At 36.7% G+C, this 22,172-nt stretch overlaps 1 protein-coding gene across 3 annotated transcripts in view; it reads left to right on the top strand.

The window, feature by feature from the left end:
- LRRC49 (leucine rich repeat containing 49) overlaps nt 1-22,172 on the top strand; it is a 144,670-nt gene that overhangs the window by 41,905 nt on the left and 80,593 nt on the right. For all 3 annotated transcript variants that reach the window (XM_024128798.2, XM_024128799.2, XM_024128800.2), the window contains one exon: nt 8,889-8,950. In XM_024128798.2, coding sequence (XP_023984566.1) covers nt 8,889-8,950 — 62 coding nt within the window. The remainder of the gene's footprint in view (nt 1-8,888; nt 8,951-22,172) is intronic.

A 22,172-nucleotide genomic window follows, 5' to 3' on the forward strand; every position in this document is an offset into this window, starting at 1 on the left:
TTGCTGTTTTTCTCCCAGATGTTTGAAGCTCATATTCCATTGTCTTTGGCTTTTTATTATTGTAATTAAACTGTCTACTATCATTTTTTATAGGCAGTCTTTTTCTTCCTCTATTTTAAGATTATAAGATTTCTTTTTGAAGTCCTTCAAACTCTCTATGATGTGTTCACATGTTGAACTACCATATTTGGCCAACTTGAGACATGCATTTTTCTGTACGTCAACAACTCTCAAATCTGACTATGTCTTAAAATCTACATATGGCATCTTAAAATCACTATTGGACAGGCTACAGCAATTTCACTGCTATATATATGTGAACTTGGTTATAACTGTTTATATTGTTGTGATTTCAATTGTTGGTATTACATGTGTTGAGTTTAATTACTCTTCAAAATGTATTTTAAAAGATTATACAATGATTTGGAATTGAAATATTACTCTATTCAAAAAGGCATGGAGGGCTTCCCTGGTGGCGCAGTGGTTGAGAGTCCGCCTGCTGATGCAGGGAACACGGGTTCGTGCCCCAGTCCGGGAAGATCCCACATGCCGCGGAGCGGCTAGGCCCGTGAGCCATGGCCGCTGAGCCTGCGCATCTGGAGCCTGTGCTCCGCAACGGGAGAGGCCACAACAGTGAGAGGCCCACGTACCGCAAAAAAAAAAAAAAAAAAAAAAAGGCATGGAAATAGACCAGCAAAGACCTAAATTTAATATTAGTGAAACATACATTGGAGGAATGACTGCAATTCCACATTTTTTGCTAATTAACAATCAAATACTTTAACAGGAAGATAACCACGTTTGACAAAGCTGTGTTACTTTCTGCTACCGAGATAGGTTCAGAGAAGTTGCATATCACATGCCAAGCAATATAACTGAAGGCAGGAGAAATTGAGCAAACTCCTTGGAATAGGTGAAAGAAATTTGAAAGCAACAGGAAGCTGTATGGATAATTAATGCTTGTGTCTTAGTCCATTTGGGCTGCTATAACAAGATAGCCCAGACTGGGTAGCTTACAAGCAACACAAATTTATTTCTCACATTCTGGAGTCTAGAAAATCCAAGATCAAGGTGCCAGCATGGTTACATTCTGGTGAGAGCTCTCCTCCTGGTCCATAGCTCTCACTTTCTCTCTGTGACATCACATGATGGAAGAGGCTAGAGCTCTCTGTGGGGTCTCTTTTATAAGGCACTAATCCTATTCAAGAGGGCTCCACCCTCATGACTTCAGCACCTCACAAAGGTTGTACCTCCTCATACCACCATTCTTGGTGGTTAGGATTTCAACATGTGAATTTGGAGGAAACACAAACATTCAGACCATAGCACTAGTGTTTCTTTACCTTAACAATATCAAAACATAAGAATGGTTGTCAGCAGCTTGGAAGAAGATCCTGTAGATGATAATAGAGCACACTTTAGGATATATTGCATCACCAATGTTCTTGATGGCATAGAAGACAATATTGTGTGAAAAGCATGGACATTATTAGTTAAACAGGGATTCAGAAGTTCAACTCTAAATATGAAAACTTTCCCTCCATACTTTATTGAAGTATAATTAGATACAGTAAAATGCACAAATCTTAACTGTACAGTTAAAAAAATATATTTTTTTATATAAGTGTACTTTCATTTGCCTACCACCCAGGTTAAGAGAGAAAACATTTCTATCACTCCAGAAAGTTCCTTTTGCCCCTTTCCAATCAATGCCTTTCCCTGCCCCAGAGGTTTCCTGACTTTTATCCCCATGGATTAATTTTGCTTGTTTTTGAAATTTTTATTTTAAATATATATATAAATATAAGGTGTGTACACCTTTGTGTACTAAACATAATGTTTTGATATTCCTCCATTTTGCTGTGTGTATCAGTAGTTCTTTTTACTTGTTGAGTTGTATTTATTGTGTAAATACAGTTTGCATTTTCATTCTTCTGCTCACAAGCATCTTCGGTATTTCCAATTTTTGGCTCTTACAAATAAAGCTGCTATGAATATTCTTGTGGTCTTTTATTTATATATTTACTTTGGTGGACATATACTCTTATTTCTCTTATGTAAATATGTAGGTGTATCATTACTGAGCCATGAGGTAGGTGGGTGTCTAAATTTATTAGAAACTGCTAAACAGTTTTATAAAGTGATTATACCATTTTACACTCCCACCAGCAATAAGTGAGAATTCTAATTGCTGCACATCCTTGCCAACATTTGACATAGACAGTCTTTATAAGTTTAGTGATACTATGATTTTCATAGTAGTTTTAATTTGCAGTTACTTAGTGACTAATGATATTGAGCATCTCTCCAGTTACTTATTGGCCATCCTGGCATATCCCTTTGTGAAGTATCAGTTCAAGTCTTTTGCCCATTTTAAAAAAATGGGTTATCTTTTTATCCTTGAGTGTGGTGGATCTTTATTCTAGATTCAGTCCTTTGTTTCATATAGGTATTGAATGTATTTTCTGCATGGCTTCCTTTCTGCTTTCTTAACAATGTTTTTGATATGTAAAAGCTTTAAATTTTAGTGAAATATAATTTATCAATTTGTTTTCTTTTATCATTGGTGCCTTTTTTGTCTTGTCTAGAAAGTCTTTGCTTCCCCCAATATCATAAATATGTTCTCCTCTGTTTTCTTCCAGAAGGCTTATAGTTTTACCTTCATTTTATGTCTGTCATCCACCTTTAATTAAATTTTGTGTATGGTGTGAAATGTAGAGATCATGATTCATTTTTCCCAAATAAGGAGGTCTATTTGCTCCATTGCCTTTTATTCAAAAGACCTTGCTTTCCCCATTGAATTAAATTGGTTTCTTTTTCAAAATTGAATTATAATCAAATGAGTCTTTTTCTGAACCTTCTATTCTGTTACATCTACTTGTCTACCATTATGCCAAGACTATACTGTCTAATAACTCTAGCTTTATAATACATGGAGATATTTGGGGAGATCATTAATTTAATGAATTTAATTTGCTTAGATTTTAAGTGTGAATAAGAATGATATTTGGTTAAAAGTATGGTTAAGTAAATCTAAAAGAGCTCTTTCAGTAATAATGAAATAAAAATTCAAAGTGATATTTTATTATTGGTTAATCATAAGTTTATTTTCACCAGGTGTTACGTAAAATAATTGAGATGGTATCTTAGATTTGATTAAATACAGTAATTTTATTAGCATACCTAATATTTGTGTTTTATGAATCTGCAGATTCATTTCTTTCACTAATTATGGGAACATTCTGAGCCTTTATATTTTCAAGTATTGCCTTCTCCCACTTTCTCTTTTTCTACTTCTTACACACCTGCTAGACATGGTATGGACCTTCTTGTTCTAGTTTTGTTTCTTAAAATTTCCGCCATTCTTATTTTTCTCTGCTACATTTCTGCATGATTTTTACTTCTTTAATGCTATCTTTCAGTTCACTAACTTTCTCCTCAGTTTTATCTAATCTGATTTTTAGTCCATCCATGAGTTTTTAATAATGACCATAATTTTTTGTTTCTAGAAGTTCTGCATGGATTTTTTAAAAAATAAATGCCCAGATACTTTTATTTATAGCATCTTTTTTCCCCTCATGTTTTGATTCATTTTATTTCTCTAATAATTTTAAACATAGATATTCCATAGTCTTTATCAAGTTATTATATTTTCTTAAGTTTTTGGTAATTCTACATTTGTTGCCTAAAAGTTATGCTTACTCTTGCTCACAGTAATTTTTTCCCATAACTTGATCATTTGGGATTGTCCAAATGCCGTAAAGTCTGAATTGAGTTTGTGTGTTTCCAGTGAGTTTTGCCAGGAGTGGTGGGGGCGAGAATGCCGGGGACCCTTTTTATGAGGAGACTTGTTAGATCATGCATGTGATGTAAATTTGAACTACAAATTCAGACGTGGAAAGGCCTATGATTGTGAAATTGAGACTTTTTCTATTTTTCCTCATAGCTGTTATATCTAGCTCTCTTAGATTATAAAGACTGGAAATCTCTTAGTCAGAACATCAGTGCGTGTTTATTATTAGCTCCTTTTTATTTGGGGGGAATTACAACAGTGTATAGAAGAAAATCAGACTGAAAGAGTAGCTTGCAGCTAGGTTGACTGATATCCATTGTCATGTAATGAGTAGTAAATAAATATAAAAAGTAGATACACGGGGCTTCCCTGGTGGCGCAGTGGTTGCGCGTCCGCCTGCCGATGCAGGGGAACCGGGTTCGCGCCCCGGTCTGGGAGGATCCCACATGCCGCGGAGCGGCTGGGCCCGTGAGCCATGGCCGCTGAGCCTGCGCGTCCGGAGCCTGTGCCCCGCAACGGGAGAGGCCACAACAGAGGGAGGCCCGCATACCACAAAAAAAAAAAAAAGTAGATACACGTATTAATGCCTTTGAATAATAGAGGCAGATAATGGACTTTTTTCATGGCAAATAAAAGTATGATGAGTTTTTGATATGACGGCTTACACATATTATTCCTTATATAATATGTGTCTGTGTTACAAAGTGATGGCTATAGCAAGTAGTTATTTTGGAATTAATTTTGTAAAGCTTTTTATAGAAAAGAATACTTTTTTCTTTGTTTTCTTTTTAAACGTATTCAGTGCTTTGTTAATAAATCTGTTTTTACTTCTCAAAATTAAAATAATTACCCATACATATTTTAACTCTGACTTTTTTGTATAACAGAATAGATAACAAAATGAGAGTAGCCGTGATTTTATTATAGTCATCTTTGTGCTCCTTGATCCATGCCAAAGTCTCTACCTCTTCACCCTTCTTCTTCCTTATTCCTCTGCAGGAGGCTGCTCTAAAAATAGCTCCAGTAATAGATGTTCTACACATAGTCAGATTGCTGAATCATTTAGTTCTTTTTTGAAGTTTAGGAATATGGAAAACTCTCTGAGTTGAGTAGGACAAGCATGTTTCTAAAACGGCAGGTCATTATTCTTTTGAAAAATAAAGAATTATAATCCTCTCATAATCTTGTAGTAAGTAATTTTTGAAGTCTATTTTTAAAGGATTATATTTTTTAAATATATAAAATGGTTTTGGGGCTTCCCTGGTGGCGCAGTGGTTGAGAATCTGCCTGCTAATGCAGGGGACACGGGTTCGAGCCCTGGTCTGGGAGGATCCCACATGCCTCGGAGCAACTAGGCCCGTGAGCCACAACTACTGAGCCTGCGCGTCCGGAGCCTGTGCTCCGCAGCAAGAGAGGCCGCGATAGTGAGAGGCCCGCGCACTGCGATGAATAGTGGCCCCCGCTTGCTACAACTAGAGAAAGCCCTCGCACAGAAACGAAGACCTAACACAGCAAAAATAAATACATTAATTAATAAACTCCTACAAAAAAAAAAAAGGTTTTGAGTCTTACTTTAAAACATTTTGAATGTGATTCTGGAATCGTGTTTTTTAAATATAATAAATTTGACACTAAGAGAAGGTTAACAGAGGAGCTATAAATATTCCCCTATATGTAAATATTTTATTTCATCTTCTTTTTCTTATCTTAGGTATGTTATTGCCTCTTTGCAATAGTTTCACTGCCTGTGAAATAGTTACCTCCAGAAAAGAATTTCTGGTAGTGTTTGACACTTGACAGTGAAATAAATGTGCTGACTTCTTCTCAAAGTTATGAGGATTTAGCTTTCTTAAATTATCTTTAACCTCTTATTTCTCCTTTCCCCATTATTCCAAAATAATTATATATATTTTTGATAAGCAAATTGTTGAGTGCTGGCTTCCCTAAAGTGGCACCAGAATAACCTGCTGATAAAGAAAAACTGAGATTATTACTTATTGGCAAGAAGAGCACATTTCCCTGACATAGTCTTAGTCATGTCTTTAAGGGCTAAGGCAAGATATTTATTTTTGAGATTTCTTGGGGGTCTGGTTTAAGGTGGGTCTTTCAGTGCAGTGGCTTCACATTGATGAACTTATGATATAATAGATTAGGATTGTCTGGCACAGCAAGATGAGCTTTTCAAAGTGAATATTGGACCATTATGGTAAACTTTTGTTTTCTCTGGCATTAATAACTGTCTCACTTCTCCCATTAATTGAAGGTTCTATTTAAGTACCATTAATTAATGTCCAAACTCCCCAAGAGAACTCTAAAATTCTTCTTCGTATTGGCAAAGACCTCAAGTAATCTATGTTTCATTTTCTCTCTTCAAAAATACCCCTTCTGGAGCCCTCTGTCCTCTGTCTCTAATGTAGACTGGTTGCCCTTAGGCCTGCTATGGAGATGACATCCTTGGATTTCTCTTGCCTCCCTCCAATATTGAATCAAATTCCTGGATCTTATGTTTCTACATCTTTGGTTTACTCTCATATTAGAGCAACCATCTTCTAGTAGCTTTTTTTTTCTGTAAACAACTCATGCATAGATAATTGATACGATAAATAGGATGTTTTCTTTTTGTCTATTGTAATGCTAGAAATTCATTACAAAGTATATTTTAGAATTGCTAGAAAAATTAAAGTTACAGTTTTCTTATAGGAATGAAATTTGGAACAACAAAAATTACTGTGAGTAATTATTTTGCTTTTTAAAGTTCTGGAAAGGCTATCTACTAAAATGGTTTGGGGGTATGTATAGTTGAATTCTGATTTTTAGTTTTTCTACTTGTGAATATTTTTTATAGCTCTATCAGGTAATGAGAGTTAATAATTTTGAAAATTTGATAAAAACTTCTGATAAAATTTTGTTTCTTAAATGAAGATAAGTACAAAACACTATAATCAAATAAACTTAAAAACCCTTTTCTCACAATTAATACCTGATGTAATTTGAGTTTATATTTTAATAGCAAAAAAATTACGTCTTGAAAGGTATCTGTGTGTCTGCAGTCTTTGAAGGTGGTAGGCTGGGGCTCAAAGAGACAAGTGTATTTTTTTTAAGGTGCCTTGATTCAAAGGAGATTCCGGCTACTGCTTCTCAGTTTCAACCAGTTAGATGTCAGCAAACAATGTTTATGCCCAGAAATATCTCACATAGGTTCCAGGAAAAATTTAGGAAAAGAGGGATTCCTCAAACAGAGAAGGCTTTCAATCTGGCTGTGACTCTAAACTTCTAGAGACCAGATAGGAAGCAAGCTACCCTTTCCTTTGGAAATTAGGGCCCTGGAACAAAAAGAGGTAATCCAGCTCTCCTCCCCTCCCGCACTCTACTCTCATTTCTGGGAATATCAGAGAGAGGTAGCTGGTGGAGATGATTCAAGAAGTTTGCCAATATATAGAGCCTATCACCCAGTGAGGCAAATTTGATTGTCTTACTGTTTTCTGAAGACTTATTCTTTGACCATGGTTGAAAAACTCTCAAAATCACTAACTCACATCTGTGGAACAGGCTTTTCAGGGGTGGGCCTGAGAATGGTAATGCCAAGTGAATGGTATACATAGCCAGTGTTTTGATCACTGGTAGCTGTATTCCTTTTACATGGATTAGGGTCTAAGGGGTTGAGAGAAGGTTGAAGAATGGTACACAAGGGAAGCTATGTGGGAGAATGTCTTAAGCCAGATTCATTTCTCCTATGTCCTCTCAAAAATCAGTGAGACGTGGCTCTGCCACAATTCTATCACTTTTATGTTTTCTTGGTATAACAAGCTTTTAAAAATAAATAAATGAACTGTTTTTGGAAAAGCTGATCTTGTCCGTAATTTTAATGCATTGCCTAAATTTTTATTGGGTCTTGGAAATAATGGTAGTTTTAAAAGGGAGGAAGAATAGGAGGGAGGAAAAAAGATGATGACTTATGCAAAAGTAAAACAAGTTTTGATTGGGTTTAAATATTGATCACAATACTTTTTAAAATGTACATACTTTTATTAGCATCATTCAGTCTCATATAACTAGGAATTATTTTAAACAATATTGCCCTTAAAAATGAAAAACATTTAATATGAAAGTAGCACTGTGTGTAGTATTTTAAAGAGCAGAGCATTGGAAGTCAGGATAACTGGAATCTTGTCCTGTCTTGGCTTCTGTATGTATGACAGTATGTGTCCTGGGTCACCTTTCCACCCTTCTCCCACACTGCCCCTGTGACAACCTCAACTGTTTACTTTTTCTCATGTGAATAATATAGGTAATTACTAAGCTTCCTCTCAAGATTCTGGTATTCCAGAATATGTCATACTTTTCAGAAGGTTCGTATCTTTTCGCTTAATAAAATTAGTAAAAATCATTTGGGTCCAAACATTTCAATATTGCTAAAGGTAACTGTGTTTAAACAGCAGTGTTTTGCTCAGGGATGCTGCACCTAAACAGAACAGCATAGATTTCCAATTGTAAGAGTCTCTGATTCTTGCTTAGATTGGAATTTGTCCTTAACGATGCCCTCCATTGTCACTTATTATGATCTACTTTTAGTGTTACAGGGGAATTGTCAGTGTACTGGTTCATTTGTAACTGAGTGGTATATTTCTGTGGGTTTGAGAATAGTGAGGTAACTAGCTTTGAAATTCTCAGTACTGTTTGGAAAGCTGATTGCATAAATTGAAAATTTAAAGCATTTGAGCAGCTTCTTTTTAGAAGTGATGCTTAACAAACGTTTGATCATACTGTATTTGTGCTACAGTTGAAATGCTGAAGTAGCATTTTGGCTCCTTTCCCAAAAGCATGCTTGAAGAGGCTAGCAGCAGCAGCATCTCCCTCTGTTCTCTTCAGTGCTTTTTACCTTGTGAGTGGTGCAGCTTGTTCTGCGGATGTACTGAAACCCTCCCATTTAATCTGCAGTGTAGAAGAATGGAGCTCAATCTCCAGTAGAAGTCAGTGGTCTAGCAAGGTTGCAGTAAATAGAAATGACTATATGTTTCAAGAGCTGAGCAAGAAGACATTTTAAAATATTTTTCTTCTTTCAGCTGGTAAATTTTTACTTTCTGTTTCCTTCTAGAGAGATGTGGATAATTTGCCCTGCCTCCAACGTCTGTTTCTCAGCTTCAACAGTATATCTACGTAAGTGGAAACTCCCAACCTGTCATTTATTAATAACTTGATTGTGTGGGTTCTAGTGCTTTAAATTAAGATTGTAAATACCTTGGAGTAATTTATTGGCATGTAAGATTTTAAGTTGGAAAATGATAGGGCTGTCTGTGACAAAGTTCTTTGTGGAAAAACAAAGCTCTTGTGTATATTAGTAACTGATGCTAAAGTGATGAAATTAGTATAACATGTGTTTTTTATAATTATACTTTAGAGTTGTTCCTTTGTAAAACATGTACGTGGAAATTTCAACATATATTTTGCTGTCCTTTGTTTGACACTTAACTGCAATCGTAAGTTGAATTAGAATTTCTTTCATAAATTATCATCTACAATCTGTGTAGCTACTAAGCAATTTTGACATAGCAGGCTATATTTGTCACTAAGCCACTTGCATATTAGGCCATAACTTCTAACTTGGTATCCCTACTTAGAGGACTAATGCAGCTAGAAGACTGTATATTAGAATACATAAATGTATAATTTTTGTTTTCTAAAGATTTGAAGCATATCATCCTTTCTATTGTGATGACACATCATTCAGTGTCAATATGGAAGGTTTCAGAACTGGAGCTGAGACGGGCAGTCAGACTTTTCAGTGCAGAAGGAGTAGCTACCCTTCCCTAATTCTCTCCTTCTCCTCCTTCCACTTTGCCCCTCGGTTCTTTAGTTTCACTTCAAGACTGTTCTCTGAACCTACTATTATAGGAGGGTCAGAACTAAGTATAAAAGTGTTGAGAGCACATCTTTTCCTGAGCTCTAGGTCTATGTTTCTGATTATGAAAAACCAGTTGAGCTTTTTTTTTTTTTTTTGCGTTACGCGGGCCTCTCACTGTTGTGGCCTCTCCCGTTGCGGAGCACAGGCTCCGGACGCGCAGGCTTAGCGGCCATGGCTCACGGGCCCAGCCGCTCCGCGGCATGTGGGATCTTCCCAGACCGGGGCACGAACCCGTGTCCCCTGCATCGGCAGGCGGATTCTCAACCACTGCGCCACCAGGGAAGCCCCCAGTTGAGCTTTTGCACATTTTCTGTTTGCATCTTTTTCCTATGTTAACCCCACATCCCCGTACTATATCTCTGAAAGGTAGAGATTAAGTCTGGATGGTGACTTTTGCATATAGGCGTTGTTTCAAAGGAAATACCCATAATTATTCTCTTATTACTCTTCTAAAATTTTCTGAAAAACTTTTAAATATTCTCTTCAGTTTAGGTTGAAGGCTGTTCCAGGGCTTTCATTTTCTTACTGATTGCTTTCTTTGTGTTTCTACATAGGCTTAGCCCTTTACCCTCCTCTAGTGCTTCCAGGTGATCTGCTTCTGAGGTCAAGTACATTTTCTGCTCTGTTCCTGTTGATGCCTATGGCCCAGGAGATGGTATAGAGAATATATTGGATCTGGGAGGAGAGTGCAAGCCTTGAAAACATTTCCATGAGCTTTACTTAAGGCATAAATATCTCAGATAACTGGGAAAGTAGATGCTCTGTAGTGATAATTATGGTATCCTCATGTCCCAAGTGTCCTGCTATAGTCCTGGCATGATACAGTTGCCTAATTTTACAGTTCAGTGACCCAGGAATAACATACAAGAAGAGTAGAAATAGCAGTATAAAGGTAAAAGTACCTTTTAGGACTTTCTCTGGATAACTCTCAAATATCATCTAGCAAATGAAAATATCCAACAGTATATCCATTTTGGGGAGACAAAAATGTATTGACGTTACATAGTAGGGCTTTTTGGTTTTGACCAAGTTGTTGGATTCTTAGAGGTCCATTTGCATAAACTATTACCTGGTGGAAATTCAGAAAGTTCCAAAATGTGATGGCACCCTACTGTATTCAGAGAGCTTCAACTTGGGATAAATAGGTAGCTATATTTAATGGTAGGTTGACCATGGCCTTGGTGGACAGAACCATTTTTGTATGTTTTCCTGCAGATATTAGAACAGTGCATTTAGTTCTGCTAGTAGGCATGCAAGATATATTTAGAGAATGAATGACACATATCCACGTCTATGTATCTGAATAGAACCAGTGCCTCTGGTCAAAATATCCCTCAGAGCATGAGGAAGACAGAGACACGAATAGGTACTTATAATACAGTGAGTTAAACTTAGTCGTGGTAATACGCAGAGATACTAAAAAATGTAAATCACTGTGGGGAAGGGAAGTACAGGAAGCCTTCCTAGAAGGAGATGGTCCCTGGGCTGAGCTCTAAAGCTCACTTTACCTTTAGTAAAGTGAAGGGTACTTGGACATTCCAAGTAAGGGCACAACCTGGGCAAAGTAGATGCAGAAGGCTCAGAGTGGACTCACTAGGTCCACCCTCTGGGCACCTGCAGTGAGATGCTTGCCCTCCTGCTCCCCTACCCCTATACTAGCCTCAGGTCTTCCTCCAGCTCATGGAATGCTGGAGGGACCTGTCAAAGTACATTTTATAATGATTACCCTGAGAGAAATATTCTGTGGCTAATCAAGAGGATTGGTTATATCTAACTCATTCTTCAGATGTGTTCATTTCATTATTCAGCTATTCTGAGGTGCTGTTGTCTGATTGATTTGTTTTGTTTTTCTTGGCTCTCATGATCTTAATTTCCAAGTAGTCTGCATTTTTTTCTCTAATGGCTTATTCTTGTTTTATGAATGAGATAAATTTTTTCTTTTAATTTCTAGAATTTATTTTTTTCCCCTGTTACCTGTATTTGTTCTTTAAACTAAACAAAACAAAAATGCTTTCTTTCTTTTGTTCATTTGTTCTATACTTATTTGGATGGCAGTTCTTATTTATAAATGAGAATCTGGATGAATTTGTTTCCTCAACATAGGTTAGAAATATCACTGTGAATGCAATTTATAAGGTCTCTGTCTGCAGAGGATATAGGAGAGAGGAGGAAGGATATCCACCCAGTTGGACTTTCCTTTATAATGTCCACAAGAAACTTGCCTTCTGGGAATGGGTGCTCCTTTTACGTCTTGGCCCAGATGCACTTACCCAAAGCACTGCCCTTCTTCTCTCACCATTTTCAACCTGGGGACAATTCAGGAGTCAGCTGCTTTGAGGGTGAGAGGCTGGCAGATTGTTACCAAACCCTCCGATAATTACTGGACAACTGACCCACATCTGCTGGCAACATTTTCTGCCACTGATCCTAGGGAATATTCTGAGGTTCTGCTGGCAACATTTACTTAACAATGATCCTGTTCATTTCAGGTTTTACTGATTCCATCTGCTTTATATTTTCCAGAAATTCCTTAGTGTTCTGGTCTCCTGATGGAACTCTTCCTGGTTTTCCAGTATTGCTAAGGATATTTTCATACTTTTATGTTTAGTCATTTTAAAGAGATTTTGAGAGGGTGGAGAAAGGTAAGAGCATGTGCTCAGGCAGCCATTCTCATAACTGTCCTTACTTTGGTGATTTCCCCAAATAGGCTACACATAAAAATATCCTTGGAAGCTTTAAAAACACATAGTCCTTGGTTCACTGCTGGGTAACCTGCTCCAGTAGATTTGGAGTGGGGCCAGAGAGCTGTATTTTTTCAAGTCTTCTCAGAGAATTCTGATGTGCAGCTTGATGCTAGATTTGGGAACCACTGAGTTATGGCACCCCAAAATAAGAATATTTGTTAACTTAAAGATTACTATTTTATGTAAAATTTCCTTTCACAAGGAAAAGCTTTTAGACAAAAATATTTTTCAGGGATAAATATGTACTACCCTCAGGAGGTAGTTTATGATCTGTAGCCAAAACCCAGGGTGTTTCATCTTTTTTCCACAGAGGCAATGCAGAGTTCTGCTCTTCATTACTAGGTTAAGTTGTAATTGATTCTTCTTTCCTGTCTCTCTTTTCTTTCATTCTCCAATGCAGAAAGTTTTTACGAGCTTTTTTTTTTTTTTAAACAAAGGAAGATGCATTTATAATTCTAGTGCCTTCCTTGCCTAAAAGGGAATGGCTACTATTGCTTCCAGAACTGAGGGGATGTTAGTATCATTGGGAAAGGAGTCAAATACCAGGACTCTTAGTCTCATATATTCCTTTTTTGAATTGTGGTAAAATACTCATAAAAGTACCATCTTAACCATTTTAAAGTAGACAGTGCAGTGGTGTTAAATACATTTACATCCTTGTGCAGCCAATCTTCTGTTGCGCAGAACTCTTTTCATCTTGCAAAACTGAAACGTAATACCCATTAAACAATAATTCTCGGGCTTCCCTGGTGGCGCAGTGGTTGAGAGTCCGCCTGCTGATGCAGGGGACACGGGTTCGTGCCCCGCTCTGGGAAGATCCCACATGCCGCGGAGCGGCTGGGCCCGTGAGCCATGGCCGCTGAGCCTGCGGGTCCAGAGCCCGTGCTCCGCAGCCGGAGAAGCCACAACAGTGAGAGGCCCGCGTACCGCAAAAAAATACAATAAAATAAAATAAAATAAAATAAAAAAAAAAACAATAATTCTCCCTCCCTCCCTCCCTCCCCAAGCCCCTGGCAACCACCATTCTACTTTCTGTCTCTATGAATTTGACTACTCTAGGGACCTCACATAAGTGGAATACTGCAGTCTTTGTCTTTTTGTGACTGGCTCATGCCACTTAGCACGATGTCCTCAAGGTGCATCCATGTTATAGCATGTGTAAAAATGTCCTTCTTTTTTAAGGATGAATACTCATATATGATCCTTGAGGTGGCATGGAACTAGCTAGAAGAGGGAGCTGGCAGAATGAAACATGACTACCTCTTCATCCTCATTGTCCTCCCATAGTGCCCTATGAACTTGCCCTGTTCCGCTGAACTGCCTTAAACATCATGCTCCCCCTTTCCCCCTCAGTCTTTGCATCTACTGTGGCTTCTGACAGTAACATTTTTTTATCCTCTGCCTGTCTGAATAACACCTGAGGATCCTTTAGATCTCAGGTTAAATGACACCAAGGGGTCTCAAACTTTAATATGCCTAAGGATCATCTGGAGAGCCTGCTAAAATGCCGTGCTCGGGAACCCATCTTCCAGGGATTCTAATTCAGTAGTTTTAAACGGGGCTCAGGAATTTGTATCATTAGCAAGTTGTGCAGGTGACTTAAAAATACCGTTGGTCTGTGTTTTTCAGACTTTGAGTCAGAACCCATACAAGGATCCTAAAGTCGGTTAGTCAATTTTAGTTCAAGACCAGAAAAATAAAAACAGAATAGAGAATATCAGTTTGTTACGCATTGTAAGGGTGAACACTGTCTCATGAAAAAGTTTTAATATACGTGGGTGTATCTATGCATGCGTGTGTGTGTGTGTGTGTGTGTGTGTGTGTGTGTGTGTGTGTGTGTGTATTATTTTACTGTAGATATTTGGGAACTGGGTTACATTGTAAATATATTTCTCACTATGGATTGGGTTTAAAAAGTTTAAAAAGTACTGTGGGGTCTTGCTACATTCTTTCATAGCTTCCTATATTTCTACTACTATTACAGTGTTCATAATTAATTGTACCTTCATTTTAAATTATTCTCCCTGCTAGATTGTAAACTTGACGAAGGCAGAGGAATGTCTGCTTTGCTCACTGCAGTCTGTCCAGCATCTAGCACATATGTGCTCTTCGTTGAAAATTTGTAACAAGAATTTAATCCCTCAAATAGAAATATTTTTCTGTGTGGTTGGAGGGCCCTCTTTCTTTTCATTACTGTCTTTTGGACTGCTTAATGTCTGGGCGTGTGAGGTTTAAAGTCTTAAGCAGTCAAAATTATTTTGATAGTTGTTTCTGGCTTCCAGGTCAATATACTGATTTGCCAGTAAGGATCTTGCCAAGAACTTCTAGATATGAGACAAATCTATAGAAACTAAACCTTCCTGTTAGACAGTGGTGTATTAAGGGTAGGGTCGTTGATATGGTTTGTCCCAGGGAACAGGCAATATGGAGCTGCAGTATCTGCAGCAGTAGAATATTTATATGGTCATTTATACTTCGAAAACAAATAGACAAACAAACCCATAGGAAGAGAGATCAGATTGGTGCTTAGCAGAGGCAGGGGGTGGAAGGAGGAGGAATTGGAGGAAGGCAGTCAAAGGTAGAAACTTCCAGTTATGAGATAAATAAGTACTAGGGATGTAATGTACAACAGTCTAATGAACACTGCTGTATGTTATATATGAAAGTTGTCAGGAGAGTAAATCCTAAGGGTTCTCATCACAAGGAAAATGTATATATATTTCTATTTCTTTATTTTTGTATCAATATGAGATGATGGATGTTCACTAAACATCACTGCTTCTTCTTATCACTATGCACTGGAAATTTTAAACAGTACTCCTTCCTGCCAGTGTAGACCTCTCATATGTCCTTCTTCCCCTAGTAAGACAATGGTATTTGGACTCTGCTTTCTCTTTATGATGTCATGGAGAATTTTAAACTAGGTTTCCATTTTCTTTTTTGAGGAAGGAATGCTTTTACACGTTGTCTAATGACCTCTTTTAGTAATTATAGTATAACTAAAGGTCAGTGAACTACAAGCTTTGGGGTGTGACTTTTCCTTTATTACAGGGCAAGATTATCCTCCAGGCTATTTTCAAAATTTTACTGAAAATGGCTCATGGTTTTACCTTTATCAGGAAGTCATTTTCTTTGCATTTTTCTCAAACTGTACTTCAACTTGGTAAGTCATTCTGTATGAATTATATATTCAAAAAAGAACCTATGTTAGGCAAGTCAGAGAAAGTCTAACTGCCTTGCAGTTATCTCTTTTAGTACTAGTTGATATTTTGAGGAGTGAATTATTTCACTGACCTTCAGAATGTATTGATATTTGTTGTGAACTCAGGTTGTTACATAAAGTAGTCGTATAGTTGAGATGTAGGACAGTTGTTGCTATGTCATTTTGGCTTGAAGAAAATTAATTTTCCTTAGTTCTAGTATCCAGCAAACTGTTAGAATACCTTCATTTTTTTTCCTTTGTGACTAAAATTAACAGGTAACCAACAGTATAGGAATCTTCTTGCTAACTGAATAAAACACAGGAAATCACCTATTGACAGATCTTTTCTGACCGCCTACTAAGAGCTTTAAATTTGCGAAATGATTACATACTTATTGAGGAAATTTCCTTATCAGTATCCATTTAACTACTTAGCTTCTCTTGAGGTGTTTGCCTAATGGCTGACATGTGATTCACCTTCAGACAAACATTTAATTGCATTTTTCTAAATATGATGACCTTCATCTAAAGAGAACCTACAAGAGCAAATTCTAAAAATAGTTGTTGTTGTTTTTTTTAATCCATTGCTGTTTTACTCCTTTACCATGAGCAAAATCCCCAGACTGTGCTAAGGCATAGTCCCTTAGTGGCTGACAGTCAAGCCTAGCTGCAGCTTTTGAATTCTTTCAGGAGGAAAATAGGTGAGAAGATATGTCTCCACAACTAGTGACAGATTTTTTTCTACTACTTCAAAACAGTAGACTTTGAGGTACGATAAATTTGTTTTATCATTCTCATAGTTGACGTAATTATTTGATCTAAATTTAATTTATTTAAAACATAAAAATTTTACTAAAATAATTTTTATATAATTCTATTATATACCTGATGCCAATATCACATTATTACAGGCAACTTTTCCTTTTAGAGATCAAAAGTAGAAATTATTCTAAAATATAAAAATGTTTAAAATGGACCAACTTCATTTTCTTCATTGTTTTTAGGGCACATTCAGTTTGTTAGATGACTGTGCTGTCTGAAATGCATTGCATTCTAATACAAATGCTTTGAATTTTTCTACACTAATTTAATTAGTTAATTTCCTCTGCCTTTGTTTTATTTTTGTAATCAAAATGACTTTTTATTTCTGTTAGTTTTAGGTGTTTGCTGATCTCCTGTTAGACTACTAACTATGCAGATGGAATATGAACACTGTGATACTGTGTACTCTTGCCAAGTGGCAGTATTTATTATTGAAGACATTGGAGGTTTTTTTCTGATTTAAGGGAACTAGCATTACTGCTATTCACACAGTAAAATTGTAAGATTTGAAATTGTAAGATTATCCTATTAAGTTCTGTAGATGAATGAGCATTAGAAATCAACAGCTTTCTATGCCTCGTACATGTTTATAGTATTTTGTACAGTTATAAAATCTAAAAGTGTTTTACGTTAAACTGGATTTTAAAGTGTGTAGAATACATTTGCTTTATATCTTCTAGTTTACTCAGTTGAATATAGAATTTACTGTCAAGAGAAAATTACTGAAGTGACATGACAAAATGTTAAAGGCTTCAGTCAGAGATGTTGTCAGGGAGCACCTGAAAACCAGGTGACTGACTGCAGCAGGGTCAGAGCTTTTATAGGACATTTGGCAAGTTGAGTATGTAATCTTGTGGTTTACCATATGAAGCAATTTTCAACTTTAACCTCCATTAGAGGTTGTGGATTATTCTTGTTTTCATGCCTCTTGCTTGAGGACTCAATAATCATTAGAATAGTATTTTTTGAGGACTGCTTTTGCAAGCCTTGTGGTTTATTGACGAGTCAAAGTTATAGGGCATGGGTGGTAGATAGTAAAAAGGAAAGAAAGGGGGGAATAGGTACGAGGCTATGGGGAAACTGGGGATCCTCTATCATATTTGTTTTATTCCTTTTGTGTTATCTTTGAAGGAGAGAAAGCCAGGAAAAATCTATTGGGTAGTAGTTACTTTTTATTGTTATTACAAGCCTATTTTATTATCGTTCTTTCTATCAGTATCTGTAGTCATGTAAAACATTAATTCTGTAGGTACAATAATTCATACAAATGCTGTTATGGATTTTATTTATATCATTATGAAGGAACTTCACAGGGAGTTTTCTGGATATTCTTATTAAATCATAAAGTTTCCTTTTCATTTATGTAAGGGTAATTTATTTGTGTGTGTTTATGTGTGAGTTTTTCTAAAAGGAAGGATTCTTGAACTAAAATTAAACTAAGACCCTGTGAGCAGGCTGTTTGCACACATAGGCTCATACTGGGTTCACACATACATAGTTGAGAGGCTGATAGCTATTCATGGCAGTAAATTAACATTTTAAGGCACTGATGTGTCAAAGTCCCTTTTGGGTTTTACTAATGTGAAGGTTCTAGAAGTTGCAGACATTTTTGGTACATATTACTAAGGGGGAATTTTGAGTCTTAAAATTACTCATGATTATATGTTATATTGGGAGATTGTTTCTAGGTGTTCAGAAACACAATTATGGTAAATTGAGACCAATGTGTGTTTTATGATTTCCTTTTTGTTTTGTTCTACAAATTCAAGGTATAAGTAGATTAAATCCAAAATGCATTTAGAAATAAACTTAACATATATAGGTTACTTCCACTGGTGCTCTTCCTTGTACTTGTAGAAAATACTTCCAAAAGGGGTTTGAAGTATTTTGCAATAAACGTCTCAAATACAGTGAACATAAACATTTAAAACAAAGACAAGTGACTGTAATAGTCCCTTCTTGTCTTTGTCTTGTTATGTTATGTTTTGTTTTCATTGCAGTATAGTTGATTTACAATGTTAGTTTCAGGTATACAGCAAAGTGATTCGGTTCTCATGAAAATAGAAATTCTAAAAAAAAATGTTTACATATCTGTTATGGGTTAATTTACGTCCATTCCACCTCCCAACTCCCCCACCCCAACCCAAATTCCTGTGTTGATCTCTTAACCCCCAATACCTCAGAATGTGACCTTATTTGAAGATACGGTCTTTACAGAGGTAGTCAAGTTAATAGGAAGACATTAGGGTGGACCCTAATCTAATAAGACTGATATTCTTATAAAAAGGGGAAATTTGGAGACAGGTATACAGGAAGAGTGCCATGTGAACATAAAAATGGCTATCTACAAGTCAAAGAGAAAGGCCTAGAACAGATCCTTCCCTCACAGCCCTCAGAAAGAAGCAACCCTGCCAACACCTTGATTTCAGACTTCTAGCCTCTAGAACTGTGAGATAATAAATTTCTGTTGTTTAAAAAAATAAAAATAAAAAATAAAACAAAAGTAAGTGAAAAGACACTGAAAGGAATGAATAAACTGGTTAGTTAATTTCAGGAAAAAAACAAGGTTAAATTCAATCACGCCAAAACCCCAAGTATGTACTGCTAACCACAAAACTTTCAAATTTGATCTACTGGAGGAACTTTTGTTCATCCTTTATAAATCAATTCAAACACTAAACAAGGAGAATTATTTTCTTTTTCTATTATCTCTACCATACCTCTTAGAGTACTATATATAATATCTGTTTTGATGTATATCCAGTTATAACTTAATCATAGTATCTGTCATATTTGGCACATAGTATGCATGTAATTATTATTCTTAATTATTATAAGAACTGTATGTTTCTATAAAACCTGCTGACTTTTGATGTTTGAAGGGTGATTGATAATCATAACCTTTCTCTTCTGCTCTAAGTTTTGAACCAATTGAAAGATACAGGAATCAGACAAATGGAGTATGAAATAGCAGAATGCAGTTTAGATATGCACCTACAATCAGGCTTCCTAATATATCTCTCCTGGATTGGATTTTCAGCTCACTGGCAGAGGAATTGGAAAACTGAGATCTCCCTCTCTGGGAGGAGTGGAGCTAAAGAGAACAGTCCCATCCTGGAGACTGGGTGGCCTGAAAGAAAAATAAGAGAATACTATTATGGTATTCTGGTACTATTATGTATGCACTTCTCCTTTTGAGAGTTTACCTCCTAGGAATTCTGTGTGTGTGTGTGTGTGTGTGTGTGTGTGTGTGTGTGTGTGTGTGTGTGTGAGAATAGGTTATCAGATGGGGTAAATTAGTTGTTTTCTCCATATTAGTTTTTAGTATTAAAGATGACTTTTATGAAGGGCTGAAACTTAGCTTGGTCAGGAAGGAAAATTATTGCCTAATCTTGATAGTCACTGAACTTCCAGTCAGGCCTTGGTTAAAGAACAGGGCATTTTCCCCTTTAAAAAAAATCTTGCTTATATCCAAGTAAGGGAGTTGGGGTTCTCTATAAATAGGGAGGATATTTCTGGATTCTTGCCTTGAAGGGAGGTGAGTCAGTTAGGCTTGTTTTTCCTGGGCACCTGAAAAGATATCACAGTGGCGTAATTATATACTCCAAGATACCTTAATGGGTAGTTCAGAACTGTTGACTAGCATCAGGGAATTGTTTTTTGACAAAAAGTCCTTCTTATGGTTTAAAAAGAAGTTGACAATGTCATTTGTAGACCCCATGTTAGAGACCATACTTTTTAGTTTAGGAATCTCCTGGGAAGCACTGAATAATGTAAGCCAAATTAATAATATTTTCCTGCTAGTTCCTTTCATCTTGTCTTTGGGGTTTGTTTTTTGCACTTCTGGGGTGTTGGCTTGTGCATCTCCAAAATAACCCACTTGAGGGATTATGAGAGTGTTTTTCATAGCTGCATGGGATTAGGATGTAGGACTACCTTAGAGATATCCAGAGGATGGTAGCTAATAATTGATCCTCATCCTTCACATCCTCTACCATTTCATTAAAATGGCTTCATCTCTTTCATTTAAAGAATTTAAAATTTCTTCCCAGTTGGTTTCTAAAGAACGTTGTTGATACATTTCTGTACGTAAAACACCAAATAAGGCATTGTGGGGAGTGACAGAGGATAAATATATGGCTTCTTTTTTCTCTGAGTGTATAATCTAATGACAGAGAACACACAAAGACACAAACGTAAAACAAACCACCACTGCTGCCTATAGAAAAGCCAACAGCCCCAGAATCACCGTCTATCAGCTTAGAAGCTCTGATGTAAAGAGCACTTCTTCCCTGATAACTCTGGCAAAAAGGTGTTTTGGGGGGGGTTGTTTTTTTATTGAAATATAGTGTTATTGAAGTATGTTGTGTTAGTTTCTGGTGTACAGCAAAGTGATTCAGTTATACATATATATATATATATTCTTTTTCATATTCTTTTCCATTATGATCTATTACAGGATATTGAATATAGTTCCCTGTGCCATACAGTAAGACCCTGCTGTTAATCTATTTTATATATAGTAATTTGTATCTGCTAACCCCAAACTCCTACTTTATCCCTCCCCCACTCCCTTTCCCCTTTGGTAACCATAAGTATGTTTCTATGTCTGTGAGTCTGCTTCTGTTTTGTAAATAAGTTCATTTATATCATATTTTAGATTCTGCATATGTGATATCATATGGTATTTGTCTTTCTCTGTCTGACTTACTTCACTTAGCATGATGATCTCTGGGTCCATCCATGTTGCTGCAAATGGCATTATTTCATTCTTTTTTATGGCTGAGTAATATTCTATCATATATATCTATATATCACATCTTCTTTATTCATTCATCGTCAGTGGACATTTATGTTGCTTCCATGTCTTGGACATTGTAAATAGTGCTACTATGAACATCGGGGTGCATGTATCTTTTTGAATTAGAGTTTTCTCCATATACATGGCAAAAAGTTTTTGAAGAGCCCTAAAGTTCAAAAATGTGGTCCTGGACCAGTAGTATCAGCATCACTGGGAGCTTATGAGGAATCCAGAATCTCAAGCCCTACCCTAGACCTACTAGATCAGATTCATCATTTTTAAAAGATCCCTGGGTAATTCAAATGTGCATTATAGTCTGGGAAGCACTGTTACAGAGGATTCTGATTGTGCTTGTTTGTTATTTAGGTCAAGTGCCCAGTTGGAACTAATCACTTCTGGCCACAGGCATATAGGACATACTGAATGCTCAAGGCTGGGACATATGTTCTCTATTCCCTAGCACAATATGCATGGGATCAGTTTGTGGACTGGGTTTGCTACAGAAAAGAAGTGTTCTGTTACCAGGGGAAGCAGGGAGATAAGAGATATCCGACAAACTTATTTCCTCTTTCAGATCTTAGCTGACGTTAATGTTAGGGCCATCTGTTTACTAGCCTGTTCACTTTGGGTCATTTTATCCCATTTCCTCTGTGTGTGTGTGTGTGTGTGTGTGTGTGTGTGTGTGTGTGTGCGCGTGTGCGTGTGTGTGCGCACGCACGCGTGCTACTCCCAATCTCCCTCACCTCACAGTACCATCTGTCTGGCTGACCTAGATATCACAGATTCTTGCTTCTTCCACAGCATGGTTCTTCTATCACCTCTCACCATCCTATTTATCAAATACATATGAATACTTTAGGATAAGCACACACAGACCTGTGCTAAGTCTGAATTCACTTCCTTGTAGT

Source organism: Physeter macrocephalus, chromosome 11, assembly GCF_002837175.3.
Source record: "Physeter macrocephalus isolate SW-GA chromosome 11, ASM283717v5, whole genome shotgun sequence".
In the NCBI taxonomy this organism is placed as follows: Eukaryota; Metazoa; Chordata; class Mammalia; order Artiodactyla; family Physeteridae; genus Physeter; species Physeter macrocephalus.